At 40.0% G+C, this 26,183-nt stretch overlaps 1 protein-coding gene across 2 annotated transcripts in view; it reads right to left on the bottom strand.

Moving 5' to 3' along the window:
- Positions 1-15,044: 15,044 nt before the first annotated feature.
- Positions 15,045-26,183, bottom strand: part of chm (CHM Rab escort protein) — a 102,491-nt gene continuing 91,352 nt past the window's right edge. The window contains exons 14-15 of one of the 2 annotated variants that reach the window (XM_043704522.1): positions 24,325-24,494; positions 15,045-16,278 (exon numbers count right to left, since the gene is read on the bottom strand). In XM_043704522.1, the coding sequence (XP_043560457.1) occupies positions 15,967-16,278; positions 24,325-24,494 (482 nt within the window). In that variant the 3' untranslated portion in view covers positions 15,045-15,966. The remainder of the gene's footprint in view (positions 16,279-24,324; positions 24,495-26,183) is intronic. The other variant, XM_043704523.1, reaches the window with a different exon arrangement.

Below are 26,183 nucleotides of genomic sequence, written 5' to 3'. Positions count from 1 at the left end.
GAGCAATGGATACAATAAATGATATTGATGGATGTGCAGGTAAAACTTTGATGGATGTGGAAGGCTCCTTTGGGGCTTTGGATGGAGGCGAGGGAGGAGGTGTGGGCGCAGGTTTTGCAATTCCTGCGGTGGCAGGGGAAGGTGCCAGAATGGGGGGGTGGGTTGTAGGGGTGTGTGGAACAGGGATATATTTCCCTCCCCACCCCCTTCCACCTTCCGCAAAGTTCCCTCCGTGACTACCTGGTCAGGTCCATGCCCCCCCTGTCTGTGAGTCACTAACGTGTGGAAAGAGTGTAGGGAAATTTATTTACAGGAATGTGTGAAGATTTGTAGCTCAGGTGCTGGCTGTTGTAGTTGTGGATATGTTCGCTGAGCTGGGAAGTTGATTTGCAGATATTTTGTCCCCTGTTTAGGTGACATCTTCAATGCTTAGGAGCCTCCGGTTGCACGTTGTAGTGGCCGGTATATTGGGTCTAGGTCTATGTGTTGTTGATGGAATCTGTGGATGAGTGCCATGCTCCTAGAAATTCTCTGGCTGTCCTCTGTTTAGCTTGTCCTATGACAGGGACAACACAATGATCAGAGAACAAGCTAAACAGAGGATAGCCAGAGAATTTCTAGAAGCATGGCACTCATCCACAGACTCCACCAACAAGCACATTGACCTAAACACAATATACCAACCGCCATAATGAACAACTGGAACTGGCCACTGGAAGCAGCAGAAACAGAACCAAGTAAATTCCCAGAAGACACAGTACAACAGCTCTTCACAGGAGGCTCCAATGCATTGAAGGTGCCACCTCGGCAGGGGACAATACGTCTGTAAATCAACTTTCCACCTTGTCGAACATACTCACAACTATAACAACCAACCCATGAGCTATACATCTTTACACATTCCTGTAAAGTTTTGCAAGGTTTGTAGCTCAGGCTGAGGTTTAGGGTGTAGGTTTGCTCGCTGAGCTGTAGGTTTGATATCCAGACGTTTCATTACCTGGCTAGGTAACATCATCAGTGGCGACCTCCAAGTGAAGTGAAGCTGTTGTCTCCTGCTTTCTATTTATATGTTTGTCCTGGATGGGGTTCCTGGGGTTTGTGGTGATGTCATTTCCTGTTCGTTTTCTGAGGGGTTGTTAGATGGTATCTAGATCTGTGTGTTTGTTTATGGCGTTGCGGTTGGAGTGCCAGGCCTCTAGGAATTCTCTGGCATGTCTTTGCTTAGCCTGTCCCAGGATAGATGTATTGTCCCAGTTGAAATGGTGGGTTTTTTCCTCTGTTGTAGGGCTATGAAGGAGAGGGGGTCATGTCTTTTTGTGGCCAGCTGGAGTTCGTGTATCCTGGTGGCTAACTTTCTTCCTGTTTATCCTACGTAGTGTTTGTGGCAGTCCTTGCATGGAATTTTGTAGATGATGTTGGTTTTGTCCATGGGTTGTACTAGGTCTTTTAAGTTTGTTAGTTTTTGTTTGAGAGTGTTGTGTGCTACTAGGATTCCGAGGGGTCTTAGTACTCTGGCTGTCATTTCTGAAACTTCTTTGATGTATGGTAAGGTGGTTAGGGTTTCTGGCTGTGTTTGGTCTGCTTGTCATGGTTCTTGAGGAATCTGCAGACTGTATTTTTTGAGTATCCGTTCTTTTTGAATACGTTGTATAGGTGGTTCTCCTCTGTTTTCCGAAGTTCGTCTGTGCTGCAGTGTGAGGTGGCTCATTGGAATAGTGTTCTGATACAGCTTCGTTTGTGTGTGTTGGGATGGTTGCTGGTGTAGTTAAGTATTTGGTCAGTGTTTGTCAGTTTTCTGTATACGCAGGTTTGTAGTTCTCCGTTGTCCGTTCTTTCGACCAAACCAAGCAATGTAACTTTATCTTTTTTGTTCCTTAGTTCTAAACAAATAAATTCTCTTCTTGACTCCTCTAAGACATCCCAGCCCGGCTCTGTGCTCCTTAATCAACACTACCACTCTCCTCATCTTCTTCCTGATTCTCCTCATTATCTTTCATGAACACTTTGTATCCAGGAACATTTAAAACCCAGTAATATAACTTTACCTTTTTTAATTCCTTAGCTCGAGACAAATACATTCTGTAAATCAACTTCCCAGCTCAGTGAACGTACCTACAACTACGATATTTACAGGAATTTACAGACAGGTGCAAAAATTAAAGAATGGTCACAATGGAGGAATTTTACTGTCTGAACGCAGACAGTATAAAAGGAGTGTCAAGGGCAGAGAGTGGCTATGGCAGTATGCTTTCAGTCCAATGAACAACAGAGGGAATATGGGACCTGCCTCTTGGGAATGAGGTCAGTCAAATGGATCAAGTGTCAGTGGGAGAACATTTTGGGGACAGTGAGTATTGAATCATAAAGTTCAAGCTAACTATGGAAAAGAACAATGAACAATGAAGCGTGAGAATAATTAACTGGAGAAAAGCCAACTTCAATATTGGTAAGAATGGATCTGGGCCAAATAAATTGGAGTTAAAGGTTATCAGGAAATTCATAAGCTAAGCAATGGGCTCCATTCAAAGATGACAATTCAAGCACAGACAGGGTATTATCCCTTGAAAGTTTGGTCGAATAATGAGAACCTTCTTGGAAGACAGAAGAGATAGAAATGAAGAGTGTGGTTATGACAGATGTCGAGCAGAAAATTCAACAGAAAACCAGTTGAATATTGAATGTTCGGGGGAGATGAAAATGTAAATGAGAATAGCCAGGAGAGTCTGAGAAGAGATTGACAACAATAGGTTCTAAGAAGTGGATCAACACATGGAAACAGGGGATATAGCAGAGGTATTAAATTAATTTTTACTTAAATTGAATTGCATCATTCTTTACCAAGGGTTGCTCAGACTATGGTGAAACAGGTAATCCAGAAACTAGGAAGGTTTACAATTGATAAAGAGGAGGTACAGGCTGTCACTATTTAAGATTGGTAAAGGATTGGAACCAGATGAGATGTATCCGACAATACGCAGGGCAGTCAAAGTGAAAATTGTGGAGGCACTGACCATAATTGTCTAATGCTCCTTAGAACTGGGGATAGTGTCAATGGACTAGAGAATTGCAAATGCTGTATTATTGTGCAAAAGAAGGTATAAAGATAAGACCACCCACTACAGGCTAGTTAGTTTAACCACAATGGTGGAAAACTTTTAGAAATAATACTTTGGGACAAAATTATTAGCTCCATGGATTATTAAAGAAAACTACCACAGATTTCTTAAGAGAAAATCATCTTTAATTGCAACTGGGATTTTGATGGCTGATGCCCTTTAGTTCTGGACCCCAGGGAAGAGACCTTGTCTATTTATCCTATCCATGCCCCTCATGATTTTATAAACCTCTATAAGGTCACCCCTCAGCCACTGACACTCCAGGGAAAACAGCCCCAGCTTATTCAAACTCTCTCTATAGCTCAAATCCTCCAACCCTGGCAAAATCCTTGTAAATCTATTCTGAACCCTTGCAAGTTTCACAGCATCCTTCCAAACGGAAGGAGACCAGAATTGCAGACAATATTCTAAAAGTGGCCTAACCATAGTCCTGTACAGCTGCAAAAATGACCTCCCAACTTTTGTACTCAATACTCTGACCAATAAAGAAAGCATACCAAACGCCTTCTTCACTATCCCATCTACCTGCAACTCCACTTTCAAGGAGCTATGAACCTGCTCTCCAAAGTCTCTTTGTTTAGTAACACTCCCTAGGACCTTACTATTAAGTAAGGAATAAGTCCTGCTAAGATTTGCTTTCCCAAAATGCAGCACCTCGCATTTATCTGAATTAAACTCCATCTGCTACTTCCCAGCCCATTGGCCCATCTGACCAAGATCCTGTTGTAATCTGAGGTAACCTTCTTCGCTGTCCACTACACCAATTTTGGTGTCATCTGCAAATTTACTAAGTAGACCTCTCATGCTCACATCCAAATCATTTATATAAATGATGAAAAGTAGTAGACCCAATACTGATCCTTGTTTCACTCCCCTAGTCACAGGCCTCCAATTTGAAAAACAACCCTCCACCACCACCCTCTGTCTTCTACCTTTGAGCCAGTCTGTATCCAAATGTTTAGTTCTCCCTGTATTCCATGAGATCTAACTTTGCTAACCAGTCTTACATGGGGAACCTTGTAGAACACCTTACTGAAATCCATATCGATAACGTCCACCGCTCTGCCCTCATCAATCCTCTTTGTTACAAAGCCACGTTGATTATCCCAATTCAGTCCTTGCCTTTCCAAATACATGTACTTCCTGTCCCTCAGGATTCCCTCCAACAACTTGCCACTACTGACGTCAGGCTCACTGGTCTATAGTTCCCTGGCTTGTCCTTACCACCCTTCTTAAACAGTGGCACCACATTAGCCAACCTCCTGTCTTCCTGCACCTCACCTGTGACTATTGATGATACAAATATCTCAGCAAGGGTCGCAGCAATCACTTCCCTAGCTTCCCACAGAGTTCTCGGGTACACCTGATCAGGTCCTGGGGATTTATACATTTTTTCGTGTTTCAAGACATCCAGCACTTCCCCCTCTGTAATATGGACATTTTTCAAGATGTCACCATCTATTTCCCCACATTCTATATCTTACATGTCCTTTTCCACAGTAAACACCAATGCAAAGTACTCGTTTGGTATCTCCCCCATCTCTTGCGGCTCCACACAAAGGCCACCTTGCTGATCTTTGAGGGGCCCTATACTCTCTCTAGTTACCCTTCTGTCCTTAATGTATTTGTAAAAACCCTTTGAATTCTCCTTAACTCTATTTGCCAAAGCTATCTCATGTCTCCTTATTGCCCCTCTGAATTCCCTCTTAAGTATACTCCTACTGCCTTTATACTCTTCTAAGGATTCATTCAATCTATCCTGTCTATACCTGACATATGCTTCCTTCTTTTTCTTAACCAAGCATGTTCAGACCTTTGTAGTTTTGCATGTACAGCAGATATCATTATGGAATTTCAAAGCATTGCAAACTGTGAGCAGGGTAGTGTAGAACTTCAAAAGGACATGGACAAGTTATGAAATCATGGGGTGGGGGGAGGGGGGTGAGATTGGGGGGGATGAAGTGGCAGATGAAGTTCAATGTGGAGAAAGGAGATGAATCATCTTGATGGGAAGAATAAAGAGAGAAAACATAAAGAATACAATTCTAGGAGCAAAACAACCTGAATGTAAAGGGACATAAGCCATTCAAGAGGGCAGGACAGATTGAGAGATTGATTAATAAAGCACACTGTGCTCTATGCTTCATTAATAGAAGTATAGTGTACATCAATATTCATGAACCTTGACACTATCAGGACAAAACAGCCCACTTGGTTAGTTTCACATCCAGAAGAATTCGCTCACTCCATTGCCACCTCACAATAGCAACAGTATGCACCATCTAGAAGAGGTGCAGGAATTCACCAAGGCCTCTTTCAAACCCATGACCAGCACGTCTAGAAGGACAAGGGCAGCAGATACATGGGAATACTATCATCTGTAAGTTCTCCTCTTAGCTACTCACCATCCTGACTTAGAAATACATCGCTGCTCCTTCTGTGTCACTGAGTCAAAACTCCTCGGACTCCCCCACTAATAGCATTGTGGGTCTACCTGTACCACATAGACTGCTGTAATTCAGAAAAGCAGTGACCTTCTACTCCTACCACTACCTTCTCAAGAGCAACTATGGATAGGCAATAAATGTTGGCCCAGCCAGCAATGCCCACATCCAATGAATGAATAAAAAGTAGAAAGTAGATTGTAGTGATTGTACCAAGGTCAAACAAGTGGAACTGATAGAATATGAGTTCCCTGATTGGACTAGGTTAACAGCCCCAAACAGGGAGCCCTGGCTGACAAATATAAACAGAAGTGTCAAAGGTTCTATTTATTCTAAGAGCTGGCTCTGAGAAAACCAAACCAGTGTCAAGTACTATGCAAATGTAAATAACGGGTGACTTTGTGACAGGTTATCAGCCCTCTGTGGAGTTATTTCATTGGTTATATTAAACTAATACCGGACACTGATTTAACATCAGCTGGCGTGTTGTATACAGTTCTGGGTGCCACACTTCAGGAAGTTTGTAAAAGAATGAGAGAGGGTGCATAAAAGATTTACACAAATCATTCAAGAGATGCAGAACTTATGAAGAGATGCTGGTAAAGTTCAGGCTGCTTTCCTTGGAGGAGAGATGGTCAGGAGAAGATCTGACAGGTTTTCAAGATCTTGAGGTGTCTAGGACAGAGTAGGTAGTAAGAAACTGCCACCATGAAAACATCAAGAACAAGGCACAGATTTAAATTAATTGGCATATGAGGCAAAGGCAACATGAATAAAGCTTTTTCACGCAGAGAGTATTTAAGGAAAGCACAACCTCAAAGTGTACTCGAAGCAGACTCTACCAGCGCATTCAAAAGGGGGAATTTGATTATTATTTTTAAAAAAGAACAATGTGCAAGATTACAGGGCCAAAGCAGGAGAATTTCAAAGTGAAACACTCATTTCGGAGAGGTGCAGCAGTCATGATGGGCTGAATAGCATCCTTCTGCAATGTAACAATTCTGGGATTCTGTGAATCTGATCAAAACATAATAGAAGGCAAAGGTTTTATGTAAGAATTTTCAGTAACTGTAATATGGAGAAGTGTAGAGAAAGATGGTAAGAGTGCTTTCAAACACAGCAAGTCATATAGACTGAACCTGTATGAGGCAATTGTGTCTTTGGAAATAAAACTCCAAAAGCAAAAGAGAGGTCAAGTAGCTTTCTTAGACTGAAGATTAGGAAGTTTTATGCTAGTTACTGAAAAAGCTGTGTCTGATATCGTATTAGCAATTGATTCTAAAACCTAATTACTACTGGTGATATTAGCAAATGAATGCTTAATGTCTTTATATAGCGAGGCTAATTGAAACAAAGTCATGCATCATGGATTAATGTCACCCAACTGCACACTTCAAATGGCACACTGTAATGAATCTGAAGGGAGAAACTCTGATAGAAATAAAATATTTCAAGATCCTGCAGCATCAAATAACACTTTGAGCAGGTCGTGGAATTAACTAAATTATAGCTACTTTTGATTTTGTGGCTTCACGCTGGAAATTTATGCCATATTTTTATATTGCTCCAATTGTAGATATGACAAAGAATTTTCAGTATAACCAAATAGATTTTGTTTTAAAAGGATATTCAGGAACAATGTTATCCTTAAAATATTTCACTATTTGTAGTTGTTTTGTCTGGGAAGTAATGTAAGGCTTTCTGTTGCCTTCAAATAGTGAAACTTTTTTATTCAAGTTAGACATACTATCTTCATCAGCTCATCACTACATCAGAGGTAATCTGAACGAAATCACAGCAGCCTCTCTTGTAGAGATCAGTGCAACCTTATAGCTAGATGTCTAGATCATGTAGCTATCTTGACCTCAATCCATACCTTAAGCAAAATTATTAGCCTTAGAGTCTCGCAGAGACATTTGACTACAGGATGCTGCAAGTTACGGTAATGAGTAAGTTTGTCCTTTCTCATTTATTCCCGAATGCACATTCTCCTCATGCTATCTACATATCAATGCAAGAACTCCTGTGAGAACATGAAAAAAGATTTTTTTTTGCTTAGACTTAACTTCTATAGGTTTTTTTGAAAAAAAACATAATTCTTATTTTCCTTGATCGATAGAAGTAGCCTCCTTCAGTTCAACTCCCCACTGATTGGCTTGCCTCATCCAATTAGATTAATGGATATCTATACCAGTTCCCTGAAGAGGCTCAATCTTTCCCCACTTTTATCTTTTATTCCTTATAGTTGCATGTTTTAGCCTCAAGTGTTTAATTGCTTCAGATTTTAAGACGTTTTTACTTAATTTTCTAGTGTGCTATTGTTGGGTTTTTCTTAGGAAATGTGTAATGCAATCTTTATCTGCAGTTTCTACTTACATATTAGTCAAAAAATGTCTTGTCAGAAAGCATAAAGACTATTGCATGGAGACATTTTAACAATGCACTATTTTGCTGCTATGGGGCAGCACTGTGGCTCAGTAGTTAGCACTACTGCCTCACAGTGTCAAGGACCTGGGTTTGATCCCACCCTCAGGTGATGGTGTAGAATTTGCATGTACTCATCACGTCTGTGTGGGCTTCCTCTGGGTGCTCTAGTTTCCTCCCACAGTCCAAAGGTGTGCAGGTTAAGTGGATTGGCCATGCTAAATGGCCTACAGTGTCCATGGTTAGGTGGATTAACCATGCAGAATGCAGGGTTACGGGTAAGGGGTGGGATGCTCTTTGGAGGGTCAGTGTGGACTCGATGGGCCAAATGGCCTGCTTCCACACTGTAACGATTTGATGATTTCAAAGGAGAAATCATAAAAAGGACCATTTTATGAAAAGACATTACATGATTGTTTTTTTAAATTCCTTATTAAGTATCTGGAATTCCACACTTATTATTACACATGATACGTAGGACATAAAGACACTGGAGAAGATGCAAAATAGAAGCTATAATCTAGCAGAAAAGCACAAGCAGGCAAAATCTCCTCTCTGGGAAGGGGTTGATTGAGTGGTGACTTAATAGAGAACTTTAAAATGATGAAAGGTTGTTATACTGTAGACAAAGTGTTTCCAGAATGGACAAGAACAAAACTAGAGGCTGTTAATGTGAGTCACCAAGAAATCAAATGTGGAATTCACAAAAGTGTTTTGTCTGAAAGGATGGTGATGTAGGATTGTACAGGAAGTGGTTGAAGTAAGTAGTACAAGTATATTAAAAGATAGGCTGGGTAAGTAAAAAATGAATAAAAGGCTATGATGAAGTTAAACGAATGGGAGAAGGCTCGGAAAGAACAAAGAAATCAGCATAGACTGATTGGGCTGTATATTGTTTCAGTATAAATGTAATACAGCACTAGAAAAGTTTTCTTCTGATGAATAGTTTGCAAAAAAGGTGGGAATATAGGCCTTTCCCAAGTTAGGGTTTTAAGAACCGGAAGGAAAACAGAATGCCTAAACTTGGTATAAACTCCTACATCTAACATAAGGAAGTTCAATGTTAGTTACTCTGTGAAGCACCAGCTTTAAACAGACATATTGTACAACATTGCATTCAGCTCTATATTGTTATTTTCCTGGTTCTGAAACATTTTGTCAGCAGCATTTCACTTAAATGCTGCTGTACAGATTTACAATATGCATTCATTGCTATTTGTTTAAAGCAATTTCATGTTCACAAACTGGACTAATTTTTAAAAATCAATTTGGAGTTCTACAAGGAAAATTCTTCATTGAAAAAATGCATTAAATACACATGGGTTACTTAATGGAAAGCTTACCAGTCTAGACAATGTAGACAAACTGACAGCCAAATAGTCTGCAGGAGACCAAGTAGTTTTGCAATTTACTACTGTTATGTAAGGTGTGAGATTCATTTATATCTTAGTATCATTTATTTAGGATTTTGAATAAGTGCCAAGTGAGTTTGTGTCCCCGAAGGGCTTTAATGGTTAAACTTGGAGAGTTTATGCATGAACAAATTAAAGAATGCAGTGTCTTATGCTTTTGAGGAAAGATCTTTGGGGTGCTTAAGGAAAACACCATAGCTTAGAAATAAGATTTTTTGTTTCAGTTTGGGCAGTTTTGCAGATGTTTTGAATTAAGCTATGTAAAACTGCTGCTTCTGAGAAAGGGAGGTAGCATATTAGTTAAGATAGATTAACTCAACGTAAGGAATTTAATTCAAACGTTCCAAATAAGAGTGTTGGGTTAAAACCCTGAAGATTTATGTGAAGCTCAGAAAATTTAAGCTTAGTTATATGACAAATCAAGCAAGATTACATCAGATTCTCATAACTGGGATTGAGAGAGAGAGAGGGGCTTTCAGTAGTATAAAGGCATGCCGTCAGGATTAATAAGACTATATTTTAATAGTGTTGCAAACTTTTTAAATGTGTTATATGTAAATAGCTTGGTTTATTCTATGTTATCTTTATTTCTTTTGCACAATAATCTTCTATTTTCTTGTTAAAGCAGCATTGTGTTTATGTTTCAGTAAAAAGCTATCAAACTAAAAAGGAAAAACAAATCATTCAAGCCAGATTTCAGCCTGGGATCTCACTTGTCCTGGCCGGAACGGTGGCTAGCACTGCTACCTCACAGCGCCAGAGGCTCAGGTTCAATTCCCGCCTCAGGTGACTGACTGTGTGCAGTTTGCACATTCTCCCAGTGTCTGCCTGGGTTTGCTCCGGTTTCCTCCCACAGTCCAAAAATGTGCAGGCTAGGTGAATTGGCTATGCTAAATTGCCCGTAGTGTTAGGTGTAGGGAAATGGGTCTGGGTCGGTTTCGCTTCGGCAGGTCGGTGTGGACTTGTTGGGCCGAAGGGCCTGTTTCCATGCTGTAAGTAATCTAATCTAAAAAAAGCACCCTACATATCCAGCCATCAACCAATTATTCTGAGGCCTTTTAGTTTTTCAACAATATGGTCATTTTTGTTTTCCAGCAACACATTAGTTAAATACGTGCTGCGGGTTTAGTGGTTCAATGTTAACTAACTAATTAAGACAATATTTTTTGTATTCAATAAATCATTTGAACATTCAAGGATACAAGCTATTTGACCGTTCTCTAGTAAATTGCACAGCTATTGCTCAGATCTGGAAGCTGAAGCTCTGATAAAGTCATCCACTTTAAACATTAGCTTGTGTTCTCTCCCTGAACGTGGTCTGACCTACTGTGATCTCCAGGATTCGTTGTTTTCAGCTAACTCCAGTATATTGTGAAAGAAGCAGTCAATGCCATGCATTGAATCTTCAGCTCCATATCTATTAATCAGAGCATGTCAACAGGTGTAGTGCTGCAAGCTATGAAGTCTACCCTGAAATTCACAGGAAGCAGTGCTATTTTGAATTGACTACCAATACTACATACATGTGGACATTTACTTCCCAAATGCTGTACCTGGCTTTAAGAACTTATTGTTGAAAGGATCACAGAATTCTCTATTTGTAGAATACATCACTCTTGTGGTGCTTCCTTTAACACTTAGTTTGACCCTTTCCTGTCTTGAAAAATCATGACAACATGAGCATAAAAGGATAATCTTGTACATGCAATATAGACTATATATGACGAGAAAGTTGGCTGCAAAACAATAGAGATTTAGTGTAGTTAGAATGACAAAGGTAAAAAAAATGGTGTTTCAAATGCTTTATAGTCAGTTAAGTACTTTCTGATTATCTGTTTATAATTTTAGAATGTTAGAATCCAATTGTTAAACACAGCACTCTTACAAAGAGAGATCTGTTTTTAGTGATGTTGATTAAGGTTTCTAAATATTGATCATTACCATTTTAATACCTCTGCTCTTCTTTGAAGTAGTGTCATGGAGCCTTTTATGCACACTTAAAGTAGCATCTGGAGCTCGTGTTCAATATCTCATCTGAAAGGCAGAACCTCTGATTGTGTATTATGTCCTTAATAGTACATAGGGTAGCTGTCTGGATTTTTGTTTTTGTGTTTCTGGATAGGACTTGAAATCACAATCTCTCAGTATATATTTGAATGCCACTATAGCTACTGTACTGAGAAAAGTGTAATTTATGAAAAAATAGACCAAAGCAATACTTATCAATATAACCTTATATTGATCATTTTGCATGCTTCCCTTCATTGCTCAGACCATTGAGTATAGGGGTTGGGACACGTTGTTGAGGTTGTACAGGACGTTGGTGAGACCACTTTTTGAGTACTGTGCATAGTTCTGGTCACCCTGCTATAGGAAGGTTATTATTAAACCAGAAAAGGTTCAGAAAATGTTTACAAGGATGTTGCCATGACTGGAGGGTTTGAGTTATATGGAGAGGCTGAATAAGATGGGACATTTTTCACTGGAGCATAGGAAGTTGAGGGGTGAACTTGTAGAGGTTTAAAAATCACAGGGCAGGGGCATAAAATGAATAGCAAAGCTCTTTTCTCTGGGGTATGGGAGTTTAAAAGTAGGGGACATATTTTTAAGGTAAGAGGAGAAAGATCTAAAGGGGACACGAGGGGCAATGTTTTTACATGGTCGATGGTTTGTAAGTGAAATGAACTGCCAGAGGAAGTGGTACAGTTACATTTTAAAGACATTTAGATAGGTACATGATTAGGAAAGATTGGGGGGGGGAGATGGGCCAAATGCAGGCATATGGGACTAATTCAGTTTGGAAACTTGAGGGTATGGGAAAGTTGGACCAAAAGGTCTGTTTCTGTGCTGTATGACTCTAGGATTCTAACTTTGTCATAGGGAAATGATTTTTCTGCTAACTCAGTCAATGAAATACCTGAACACACAGATTAAAACAGCAAGAACTATTCAGAAACAGTTCAAAACTATCAGGACATTGATTTTCATGGACAGGAAGAGTCGCTTACTCCATTCCTGAATATCTTAGCTGCAGAGAGAAGTTTGGCAAAAAGTGGAGTTGAACAAATTTTTAAAATGTGTCTACTCGCGGACAAAGACTTTTTTTTGAGCATTGAAGTGTTTTCGATTCTTTTTTAACCTATCACATGCACAATGATGCAAACCTCAGCTGGTAAGACTGCATTTACTTACTTTTACTGCTGTTTCAATTGAATTGATTGCTTGCAAGCATTGTAAAATGTGGGTGTGCATGGAGTTGTTCATCTCATTGAAGTGTGCCTTGATGCTAAAAAAGTTGGTAACCACTGCTATCGATCATGATGACAAAACATTAAAAAAAAGATTGTCACATCTTATTCTGATGTGCAACCGTAAGCGAAGTCTTTCCAAATCTATTCGGCGGTCAACGTGAACATGGTTTACCCAGGCACACAAATTTTAAAATCAAATGGGTTAAATAAAATAAATATATTTGGAATCTGAGTTCAGAATAACTCATTGGGGGAAAGAAAAGCCAATTTTCTAAGTGCAGACTGATTCACTAATACTTGATCGGAACTGTGTGAGTGTCATTATTAGATTTCTTTCACTGTTAAGACATTTATATATAGCCCTTTGGTTTCTAAAGGAAGCATTTATGCGTTTTTGATAAATTATCAAATTAAATAATCATGACGCAAATTTCCTCCTCTAGCATTTGTAATGATGGTTCCCACCCTTCATGCCAGGGACCCAGGTCAATTCCTCAGGTGCCTGTCAGTGTGAAGTTTGTACATTCTCCGTGTCTGAGTGGGTTTCCTTTCAGGTGCTCCAGCTTCCTCCCACAGTCCAAAGACAAGCAGGTTAGGTGAACTGGCCATGCTAAATTGCCTATAGTGTCTGGGGATGTGTATGTTAGGTACATTAATCAGGAGGTAAATATAGGGTAGGGGAATGGGCCTGGGTTACTCTTCAGGGCTCAGTGTGGACATGTTGGGCCAAAGGGCCTGTTGCCACATTGAGACAAATAAAATAATTTCAAAAAACACATCCATGAACACAACTTTACTACAAAGAACATCACTCAAATTTACTGACTATGAACAAAACACACTCAGCAGATAACCTTACAATAACACACTGGTTGAAAGCATCCTGAAGATTAACTCCAATAAACTCACCAACTGTTCTGTTGCAAAAGCTAGTCACTTGTCGAGATTGTTCTACTTTCCTCCCAAACGCACACTAGAGATAATTGATAGTTTTCTAAATGTGCTTTAAGTTGAAGAGAAACAGATCTCTATAGTGCGTGAACATTTTTTTTATAATTGTTCAGTGCAAATATGACCAATATAATAATACTGAAAAATAAACATTTGACAATTTGATACACCTACTTTCAAGACTTTTTCCTCAGATGAAGTGTAAGCTATTAATATGCCAATTTAGAGACTGCTGTTAATAATTCAAGTAAATTACAATATTCACTTATGTTATTGAATATGTCTAAAAGTCATAATGTAGATCTGATGGCATGTATTTAGTTTTAAAATGCACATTGGTAAACAATTGACCTAAATGATTTTAGATGTAAAATTCACATTTTGAAAATCAGAGTGAGATATTACTGTATGCCAAACAAAGTCTTATTGCAGTCATGCAACTGAAGTAAAAACTGTACCTTTTCCAAAATGTGAATGGTGCAGAAATATTACTGCATTGAAATGATTTGTAAAATTGATGGTGTAGACACCAACATATTAAAGGATATATGATTTCACATATGAAATTGATTGATTTATTTGTCAGATTTGATCTTTGTTGGCTGGCCAAAATTTTTTTGCTGTCCCTAGATGCCCTTGGGAAGGTGGTCATCAGCTGCCTTCTTGAACTGTTCCAGTCCACCTGCTATAAGTTGATCCACATTGTGCTTAGGAAAGGAATTCAGGATTTTGACTCAACTACATTGAAGGATCAGTGATATATCTACACACATCAGGATGATGAGTGGCTTGGAAGGGAACTTGTTACCATATATCTATTCCCCTTGCCCTTCTATATGGAAGTGGCCATAGACTTAGAAGACTTTGTTTAAGGATCTTTGGTGAAATTCTGCAGTGCATACTACAGATATTACACATGACTGCTACTGTGTGTCAGTGGTGGAAGGAGTGGATGTTGATGAATCAAATGGACTGCTTTGTCCTGGATGGTGTCAAGCTTGTGTGCTGTTGGAGCTGCACCTATTTGGGAAATTAGGGAGTATTTCGTCACATCCCTGACTTATGCCTTGTAGATAATAGATAGGCTTCGGGAAGTCAGATGACTAGTCTCTGGCTAGTTGTTGTACACATTTTGTTTATGTGGCAACTTCATTTCTTAACTTCCTTCCATCTAACTCAAATGTACAGAGATGTGGACAAACAAAAAGGGAAACAAAGGGAATGAAGTAATAGTGACATAACCCCTAACATTCCTTTTGAATGTATTTCACATGACCTTTAAGTAAGCAACATAAAAATGACCAGTCACAGCTTCTAATTAATGCCTACCTATGGAAGTACGTTCTTCATCAATTTATCAAAAATGACACTTACTTCATTTATTTGTATTAGCTGCTTGAATTGCTCCATAGTCTAATTATAAAAGTAGCCAGAATTGCGATTAGTTTCTGAATTTTCATAAATTCAGCAGTGGGAATTAAGCACATCATGTTTTAATTTAAAAAAAATTGGTTAATCAGAAAAATCAAGAAACCCTATTCAGAGCACACAAATGTACCACAGACATGGTTTTTGCAACATTTTAATCACTTTTGTTTACATAACCATTAAATGAGGTGTATTTTCACAGGTTATTGCACAGTATATGTTTTTGATATTGAACACATTACTCATGGAAAATAGTACCTTGATCTGCAAAACATCTGCTATTCCATCACATATCATTATAGACCTATTTGATTTTCCACTGAGAAAATTGTTTGCACCTGCCCCTGCTTTCTGAAGTATATTCATAACGTAACATTAGCACTTAATATTTTTTCCAGTAAACAATATTTCAAAACGTTGAATGGCTTGAACATTTCTTGTCAAAAGAAATATTTTCCATCATTTATCATGAGTGAGTTCTACCCAATTCTTTGGGAACAGAATTGTGGTAGAAGTGTTCCAGCAAAGCAAGCTGTAGCTTTAATTTTAGATACATTAATAGTCTTTAAACATCCACATGCTTTAAGCAAAGCTTATTTTGGCAATTCTTCTCCAAATCCATTTTCAAGATTGGTTACTTTTAATTAGTGTCAATAGACCTCAACATTAATCCATTTTCAGGGTAATGGGGAAGTAAAGTGAAGAGTAGCAGCAAGTGGATGAAAATAGATCTATTTGTTTTTACACAACAGAATACAGCATTGATTTAGGTAAGGTATGGAAATACTGCCTGTCGAATTAGAATGTTCAATTAGTTGGACCATTGCAAGATGTAAATGTTGCCCTCTATAATTTCACTATGATATATTTACAGCATTTTTCAGTTTGCATCAACTTGAAAATATCACCATGGGCCATTACTTTGACCTTTCAAAATACATTATTCTGTATCCTTTGGAATTTCCATCCCATTATTACACTTCAAATCTTCAGCATCAGAGTTGGCCATTTGCGATTGTCTGTCTACTTCACTATTATCCAATGGTTCTACCACTTCATTGTTGCCATCTTTTGTGGGATCAGATTCGGGGTTTGTATTTTCTTTTGCTTGAACTGCTTCTGATTCTGCAGAAGTTCCAAAACCAGAACTTCCTGGTTGCGCACCATCACCATCATAGATAATGTCTTCAGGGTTTGGAGCCGCGGGACAGAACTCTTCCCCTGGACAGACTTGATGAAAGATATCTTCTGCCTAGTGAAAGAAGAGGAAATAAGTCCTGTGAATATTGATCCAAACAAATACTGAAAATAATTATTGGTCTGAAGGAAGACACTTTATCGAAGTTGTTACAATTATAATGCAAATGGACTATCAATGTTAAGCTTTCATCACTTAATTTTAACACCTGACTTTAATGAACTAAAAATGGTTACAATAAGGAAACTAACCTGAATGACTGCACATGGAATGTACAAAACTGGTTGCACTAAAATGACCATTTTTAATCAAAGGACACCAAAATTCAGTGAGGCATCAAGAAATTTTAGTATTTTATTTTAGCCATACTCGCATAATACCATCACATATTGAGAGATGAAAGGTCACCGGTGGAGTGTTGATGTCTGAAAGCACTTCATTCCCTTATTATCTCTTTCAATAAAAGGTAACACTTCCTAAAGAATAGCTTGCGAATGCCACCTTTCACCAAGAAATCAAGGTTAATTGTCCTAAGCAAGCAGGTGGCGGTAGTGGGAGCCAGTTCAGAGGGCCTGCGGCAACAGGGAGAGCGAGTTCGGAGGGTGGGAATGAGACGAGAGGCTTTGAGGAGGGAGGCCCACTTACTGAATGGAGATAAGATGACCTGAAGACTTTTAGATCTGAATTCATTTCTTGACTCGGTTTTTGTAGTTCTGTTTGTTTAAAATTCTGGATTTTGCATTTAAAATGGTCATTTTTTAAAAAAAAGTTGGGTTTTTGTACTGAAGAGGGCACTGGAGAATGGTGACTTTGTACACTGTACTTCTTTACTTGAGTACACGGGACAATAAAACCTAACCCAATTCTAAAACAACAGCTGTCACTCAGGTTTCACTCTTGCAAATCAATGATTCCAAAAATTTTGAACTGCAATAACTTTGACCTTCCTATCTGAATAATATGTTTTTTTATAAAGAACTTTATTACCTGCATTTTCATGTGTTTGAGAGCATGTTTTCTTATGTTTTTCAAGTTTAACAGGAAACTCAATTCCACTCAAGAAAGCCTTGAATTGGACCACCTTCATTCTGATTTGTTTAACTAGGTTTTGGAGAGCAATAGTTGTGCACGAAAAACAAAAATAGCTCCTACTGACCAAGAGGGGGATTTAAAAAGAAGGGAGTTGATCACCACTCATCTGCCTGTAACCATGTAGACTATCTCAGTGAATAAACAGTCTAGTGTGGCTGAAAGAATGAACGTGTTTATGTAACATCTTTCATAATCTCAAAATTTTGAAGTGTTTAGCAGTTAAATGCATCTTTTTAAAGATGTGGAGTTGGAATGTGACATAGTGTTTTGCATACAATATTCCACAAACAATAGTAAGATTATCAGCCAGTGATTCTGGTCAAGAAATAAATGTTTCCCAGGACAATGAAACAACTGTAGAGAGTCAAGGAAGTGCCACATGATAATTCAGGTTCCCCTGAACAGGCTTCATCTCTCAATAGTGCAGCACTCCCTCAGGAGTGTTCAAGTATCAATCCAGATTACATGATCAAATCTCTAGATGTCGTATGGATCTATCAGCAAACTGAATTGACAACAGTGATATGAAGCAGAATGAATGGAATGGTTTCCAAATATGGTAAAAACAATGACTGCAGATGCTGGAAACCAGATTATGCTGGTTATCTAACTTATCTGAGAAATGCACTATTTACCCTATTTCCTGATGAAGGGCTTTTGCCATAAACGTTGATTTTCCTGCTCCGTGGATGCAACCTGACCTGCTGTGCTTTTCCGGCACCACTCTAATCTTGACTCTGATCTCCAGCATTTGCAATCCTCACTTTCGCCTATTTACCCTCAGCACCTTATAACGGCAAGCTGGATGGGAAGATCCAAAGTTCACATGGCCAATTGCTATATGCTGACATGCGCTGAAAAATATTGGCTTTGCACTAAAAAAAGCCTTCTGAAAATCACTGGCCAGGATCAGAAAGACCTTTCACTTGAACAGAGTATGAGAGAGAAATCAGCACTGATGTTAGCACTCCAGACAGTGGCGAGGATGAGCAAAGAGAGATACAGATTAAATATGTCAGACAGAAAGTGTCCAAATTTTACATTAATACGGTAATCCTGAACTCTTTGCTGAGGCCACACATTTGCTGAAAATAAATAATGCACAACTCAGCATTTGCCATAGAGGCATTGAGATGTAAATGGAAACAGTCCAACTCGTCCATGCCAACCAGATATCCTAACCTAATCTAGTCCCATTTGCCAGCACCTGGCCCATTTCCCTCTAAATCCTTCCTACTCATACCTATCCAGATGCCCTTTAAATGTTGCAATTGTACCATCCTCCACCACTTCCTCTGGCAGCTCATTCCATACACACACCACCCTCTGCATGAAAACATTGCTCCTTAGGTCCCTTTTATATCTTTCCCCTCTCACTCTAAACCTATGCCCTCTAATCTGGACTTCACTCCAGGGAAAAGACTTTGTCTATTTACCCTATCCTTGCCCCTCATGATTTTGTAAACCTCTTTCAGGTCACCCTCAGCCTCCAACGCTCCAGGGAAAACATCCCCAGCCTATTCTGCTTCTCCCTATAGTTTAAATCTTCCAACCCTGGCAACATCCTTGTAAATATTTTCTAAACCCTTTCAAGTTTCACAACGTCCTTCTGATAGGTCGGAGACCATAATTGCATGCAATATTCCAAAAGTGGCCTAACCAATGTTCTGTACAGCCGCAACATGACCTCCCAACTCCTGTACTCAATACTCTGATTAATAAAGGAAAGCATACAAAATGCCTTTTTCACTACCCGACCTACCTGTGACTCCACTTTCAAGGAACTAGGTAAGGAAGTATGTAAACATTCCAACCAGGGAAGGGGTTACACTGGACCTGGTTTTGGGAAATGCGCCTGAACAGTAGTGACCATAAAACCCTGAGTTTTAAGATACTCATGAGCAGTCCTCCAGTGAAGCTATTAAAATAAAGGAAGGCAAATTACAACAATATTAGGCAAGAACTGGAGAATATTGATTGGAGGTGACTGTTTGAGGGTATATTCACATTGGGTATGTGGGAGGATTTCAAACTGCAGTTGGTAAGAGTTCAGGAATGGCACATTCCTGCAAGAATGAAGGATAGGTATGGCAAGTTATGTGAACCTTAGATGACCAGCGATGTTAATGACCTTGCTCAAAAAGAAAAAGGAAGCATACATAAGGTCTAAGAGGATGGGAACTGATAAAGCCTTTGAAGTATGTAGGGAAAATAGGAAAGAACTTAAACAAGAAATTAGAAGGGCTAAAAGAAGTAATAAAGAATCATTAGCAAACCGGATTAAGGAGAATCCCAAGGTTTTTTATACATATATACAGGGGAACCTCGATTATCCAAACTTGATGGGCGGGCACTATTCAGTTTAGATAATCGATTATTCGGTTAATTGATCAAATGCCTTTCCTCTGGGCCTCGGAGCTTTTAAAGTCTCTTCCCTATTCAGGAGACTACAGCAACGCTCAGCGTGCGAGGCCCCCCCTCCCCCAGCACCGTCCCCCGCTACCCCATAGACACTCGCCCTCTCTCCGGGCAGCTGGATTGGACACCAACAAAACTGCTGCTGCCCCCTTTGACAGGTTCCACCTCTACCCTGCACAGGACAATGTTAGAGAGATTATCTGGGGAAGTGGGGTGGTTTAGGGTACACGCCTGTACAGAACTCTAGGGAAAGTGTGGGGGAAGAGAGAGAGGGCGGGAAGACAGTCATTTGGAGATGGTGCCTGTTTAATCACTGTAAACAAAAGATGTGATCACTGTTGGAAATACATCTTTAATGTAATGTTTTTACTGGGACCTTGAGATCTCCTTCGTATAATCCAATTTTCGGATTATTGGTATTCGGATAATCGAGTTTCCTCTGTAAAAAGCAAGAGGGTAGCTAGGGAAAGGATTGGCTGACTGAAGGACAAAGGAGGGAATCTATGTGAAGAGGTAGGTATCTACAGACAAAAATCACAAGGAAGATGATAGACAACAATAACCACCGGTAGAAATGTTCTGATTACAAATGTGTAATTAAGATTGGAACCTGGTAAGGGCAATGTCAACATCCAGACAACAGAGAAGAGGTACAGGAAGACAGTGATGTCATTCCACTCTGTCCCAGGTCCAGATACTTCTGTGCCAGCAGTAAGCAGTAGCAGGGACAACCAAAAGAATCCTTATAGGCCACCAATAAACTGGATACATTGTAATCAACTAACCATCAATCGCTTAGCATTTTAAGACTATAAGACATAGGAGTAGAAGTTAGGCCATTTCGCCCATCGAGTCTGCTCCACCATTCAATCATGGCTGATTAGTTTCTCATCCCCATTCTCCCATTTTCTCCCTGTAACCCTTGATCCCCTTGATATTCAAGAATCTATCGATCTCAGCCTTAAATAGACTGAATGACCTGGCCTCCATACCCTTCTGTGGAAGTGAATTCCATAGATTTACCACTCTCTGACTGAAGAAGTTTTCCTTACCTCTATTCTCAAAGCTTTTCCATTTTCTCAAGTCCTAGTCTCTCATACCAATGGAAACGTCTACCCAACATCTACTCTATCCAGGCCATTCAGTATTCTGTATGTTTCAATTAGACTGCCCCTTTATCCTTCTAAACTCTGAGTATAAACCCAGAGCCCTCAGACATCCCTCAGATGTTAAGCTGCTCAGTTCTAGGACCATTCTCATGAACCTCCTCTGAACATACTCCAAGGCCAGTATATTCTTCCTGAGATATGGGACCCAAAACTGTGCACAATAATCCAAATGTGGTCTAACCAAAGCCTTAAGGAGCCTCAGAAGTACATCCCTGCTTTTATAGTCAAGTCCTCAAAATAAATGCCATCATTGCATTTACCTTCCTAACTACTGACTCAACCTGCAAGTTTACCTGGAGAGAATCCTGGACGAAAACTCCCAAGTCTCTGTGCACTTCACACTTCTGAATATTCCATGCCACTATTCTTCTTACCAAAGTGCATGACTTCATACTTTCCCACACTGTATTCCATCCGCCACTTCTTTGTCTATTCTCCTAAACTATCAAGATCCTTCTGTAGCCTCCCCTCCTCCTCAATGCTACCTGTCCCTTTATTTACCTTTGTATCATCAGCACACTTAGCCAGAATGCCCTCAGTTCCTTCATCTAGATTGTTAATGTATAAAGTGAAAAGTAGTGGTCCCAACATAGCCTTATGGAACACCACTTGTCACCAGTTGCCATCCAGAGAAGATTAGCTTAGATTCCCTACAGTGTGGAACCAGGCTCTTTGGCCCAACAAATCCACACCAACCCTCCAAACCCACCCAGACCCATTCCCCTACATTTACCCCTGACTAGTGCACTTAACACTACAGGCAATTTAGCATGGCCAATTCACCTAACCTGCACATCTTTGGACTGTGGGAGGAAACTGGAGCACCCGAAGGAAACCCATGCAGACACAGGGAGAATGTGCAGACTACACACAGAGGTTCCTGAGGTGAGAATTGAACCCGGGTCCCTGGCGCTGTGAGGCAGCGGTGAAAGGATCCTTTTATCCCCACTCTCTGCTTTCTGTCAGACAGTATAAAGTGAGGACTACAGATGCTGGAGATCAGAGTCAAGAGTGTGGTGCTAGAAAAGCACAGCACGTCAGGCAGCATCGGAGGAGCAGGAGAATCAATGTTTTGGGCATATTGGAAGAATTGTTATTTCAGAGCTGTACACATACTACTTGACACAGACAACACAATCTGCACTACAATGCCCAAATTCCTGAAAGGGCGTACGCCTGAAACATCAACTCTCCTGCTCCTCAGATACTGCCTGACCTGCTGTTCTTTTCCAGTGCCACACTTTGACCACAATGCAGTCAAGCATGATGTTTTCAATTGAGGTCATTGAGACTGCTTGGAAGGAAGAAAGTAGTAACGAAGGACAGACTCCTCAGGGCCTGACTTCAAACCTTTTAATACCTGTTTACTCTCAAACACTGGACAGACTCTGCAATGGTTTTGTTTATGCCTTTGCAATCTCACATCTTATTCTACTGACTACAGATGTGTGTCTGCATTAGTGTGTGTAGGAGAAGGATAGCAATCATCTCCTGATTTAGCAGCCATTTGTTGTCCCAAGGCCAAACACTTACACTATGGGCAAGTTGGAACTGGATGGAAAAGGTACAAAGCAACTATGAGTAGAAGATGTGTGTCCGGACATAGCACACACAGTTACAAGATTCTTACCCAATTCTTCCAATGAGCTCCATAACTGAACATTTCAATAGCAGAGCCATTAGTTTCTTCTGCTGTTTACTGCACATCACTTTACATATTTGATCTTTTTCATTTTTCGACAATTCACTTTCTGCCGCTTAGATTGTCAAACATATTTAAAGCAAATGAGATTTATAATTCTATTATGTATTTTACTACTGATGTATGCTTCAAAACACTTTACAGCTAACAAAATACTTTGGAAGTGTAGTCACTGTTGTAACATAGGAATTGTTGTAGACAATATGCACACAGCGAACTCTGACAAACAGCAATATAAAAATGAGCAGATCCCTTTTTTGTCATGTTGATTGACAAAAAGTAATAGCTGGGTTATGAGAGATACTCTGATGATCTTTAGGATATATGCCATCTTCATATTCATCTGAACAAAGTAGGTTGGGTTTAGGTATAGTATCACCTGACAGAGTGCTGACACCAAAATGCTGCTGTAATGTATCAGCAAAAGTATCAAACTTTATTTCTATTTCCGTGGAAAGACACTTGAATTTGTATATTTTAAAAATTCATTCATTCATGGGACATCAGCCTCACTGGCGAGACCAGCATTATTTGCCCATTCCAAATGACCCAGAGGGAAGTTCAGAGTCAACCATATTGTTACAGGTTTGGAGTCACATGCAGGCCAAACCAGGGAAGGTAAGGATGGCAGATTTCCTTCCAAGGACATTAGTTAATCAGATGGGGTTTTATGCAAATTAATAACGGTTTCATGGTGTCTTTAAACTAGATTTTTATTCTATGTTTTTACTGAAACTCAAATTTCACCATCTGCCATGGTGAGATTTGAACCTATGTTTGCAGAACATTAGTCTGGCTTTCTAGATGACTAGTCCAATGACATTACCACTATATTGCTGTCTCCTCCATGTGCTAATAAATTAACAATTGACACACAATACATTTACTGTTTCATTTTTTTTTGCAGTTTATTGCCACCCAAGGTGTAATAAACATCTGTCTACTGATTGTTTAGCTGCACAGTAGTCACACCAACCCTTTAACATATTCACAGCAATGCCACATAGTACCTTGAATTCAAAGTACTTGCATCTCTATTGGGTTTTAATTATCCTCTTCAACACTATGTGTACTAATAAAGTGTCAATACCGTAAATAAATTGTTTTCTAGATATGTTGCCTTTTAAACACACATTATGATTCCTTTGCTTTCCACAAAGGAAACCCCCCAATGGCTCCCCAATATCCATTTCTAAATTTCTCAATTGCTTTTGTGCAGTCAGCATATTTTGCACTTCCCCTAACTGCTATCACACTCTTCAAATGAACCATAATTTTAAGAAAGGGACACTGGTTGCTTAACACAAAGATATGCTGCCTTTTTAAAATTCCCAGCTAATCCAACACTCATTCTCCCTTAGGCTCTTTAACATCCAAACAGGTCTTCAAGTGTACAATGGTAAATGGTATGCAAGATTTAATTGTGGCAAATAAGATGAATCAACTTTAGGTATTTGATGACAGTTATCTATTCTAAACAGAATACATGGTGCAAGTTATTAGATTTCAATACCAGAACATGGAAAAGCAAGTTATCCCAGAAGAGTTAAAAAATTTTAATTTTCACCTTGCAGACTGACTGCTATTATTGTTTCCTTAACTGTGATGACACATCAGAAAGGTAACAGCATAGTTCAAAAAGCCTGTGGTACATTCTAAAAGCGAGAAACACATGATAACATGAGCAGTTTATTTTAGATAGTTTTGAGTTGACCGTACCTGCTTAACAGACTGCTCAAATCCAAGAGCAACATCAGGTCCACAGCAGACAAAGACGTTACTGGGAAGGCCTTCATATGTGCTTCTGTCAACCGCTGATGTATCTCTCACATTGAAATATAAAGCCCAAAGTACTTGAGGTTTCTCTTTCACTTCATGATCACCAAAATCTGAAAGAAAAATAAGTAACCATATTGGTAGTCAAGCACAGTACCACACATACAGATATAATGTATATTAGAAGAGCCTAATATCACCGGTTGACAACCTAAATCAAAGTATTTGTTATGATTATTTCAAAACAGAACACAAAATCCACAAGACAGTCAAGTACTGTAATGTGTGCAGAGGGGAGCTGCATGATAACTACCGGTTCCTTTGCCAGAAGTTTGAATGGAAGGAGAAACTTCGTAACAATCTATATTTTCATAACATTCCTAATGTTTACAGAAAATGCAAATTTACAATGGATCTAGAAAACTTATAAAAATTACAATATCCAAAATTACAAACTAAATGGTAAATAGAGATTTTAAAATTCAATATACAGCAGAAAATAATGATAATTATCTGTGTTAATTATTTTAATCACCCACACTCATTAACGAGAAGGAAACTTACTCTTATTTCCAAGAAGGGGAAGGGCATAGGATTTTGAAGAAGGACTCTGATGGAGAACAAATGGGTGGCAGATGCAGTATAACATGACAATCTGAAATTGTCCATTTTGGCAATGAATTATTTATACAGTGATAAAGTGGGAAAGGTTGGTGTATGAGGGGCCTGGGTATCACTGAGAGCAAACAGTTGGGAAGGCAAATGGTACAATAGACTACATTGCATGAGTTTCAAATTCAGGTGCATGAATGACTTACTGTAGCTGTACAAGCCCTTGAGACCATACCTGGGCTACTGTCTGCAAGTTTAACTCCCCACCTACGTTCGTGACAATACCCACGTCCTCCACCTCCTCCAGGATTTCCGCTTCCCCGGTCCCCAACGCCTCATCTTCACCATGGACATCCAGTCCCTGTACACCTCCATCCCCCATCACGAAGGACTCAAAGCACTCCGCTTCTTCCTTTCCCGCCGTACCACCCAGTACCCTTCCACCGACACCCTCCTTCGACTGACCGAACTGGTCCTCACCCTGAACAACTTTTCTTTCCAATCCTCCCACTTTCTCCAAACAAAAGGAGTAGCCATGGGCACCCGCATGGGCACCAGCTATGCCTGCCTCTTCGTAGGGTATGTGGAACAATCCATCTTCCGCAAATACACTGGCCCCAGCTCCTCCTCCGACCGTCGGGTTGTTGTGGTTTGGCGGTGGATGAGTCCAATGACCTGCATATCCTCGGTGGAGTGGGAGGGGGAGTTGGAATGCTGTGCCACAGGTTGGTTGGGTTGGTTCGTCCGGGTGGCCCAGAGGTGCTCTCTGAATCGCTCCGCAAGTAGGCGGCCTGTCTCCCCAATATAGAGGAGGCCACACCGGCTGCAGCGGATGCAGTAGATGATGTGGGTGGAGGTGCAGGTGAATCTGTGGCGGATATGGAAGTTTCCTTTGGGGCCTTGGAGAGAAGTGAGGGGGGAGGTGTGGGCGCAAGTGTTGCACCTCCTGCGGGTGGAAGGGAAGGTGCCGGGAGTGGAGGTTGGGTCGGTGGGTGGTGTGGATCTGACAAGGGAGTCGCGGAGGGAGTGGTCTCTACGGAAAGCTGATAGGGGAGGGGAGGGAAATATATGATAGGGGAGGGGAATCCCACACCTCCCCCCTCACTTCTCTCCAAGGCCCCAGGGGGAACTTCCATATCCGCCACAGATTCACCTGCACCTCCCCCCACATCATCTACTGCATCCGCTGC

Source organism: Chiloscyllium plagiosum, chromosome 15, assembly GCF_004010195.1.
Source record: "Chiloscyllium plagiosum isolate BGI_BamShark_2017 chromosome 15, ASM401019v2, whole genome shotgun sequence".
In the NCBI taxonomy this organism is placed as follows: Eukaryota; Metazoa; Chordata; class Chondrichthyes; order Orectolobiformes; family Hemiscylliidae; genus Chiloscyllium; species Chiloscyllium plagiosum.
Note: the sequence above shows the minus strand (reverse complement) of the source record. Positions and strands in the feature narration are given on the sequence as shown.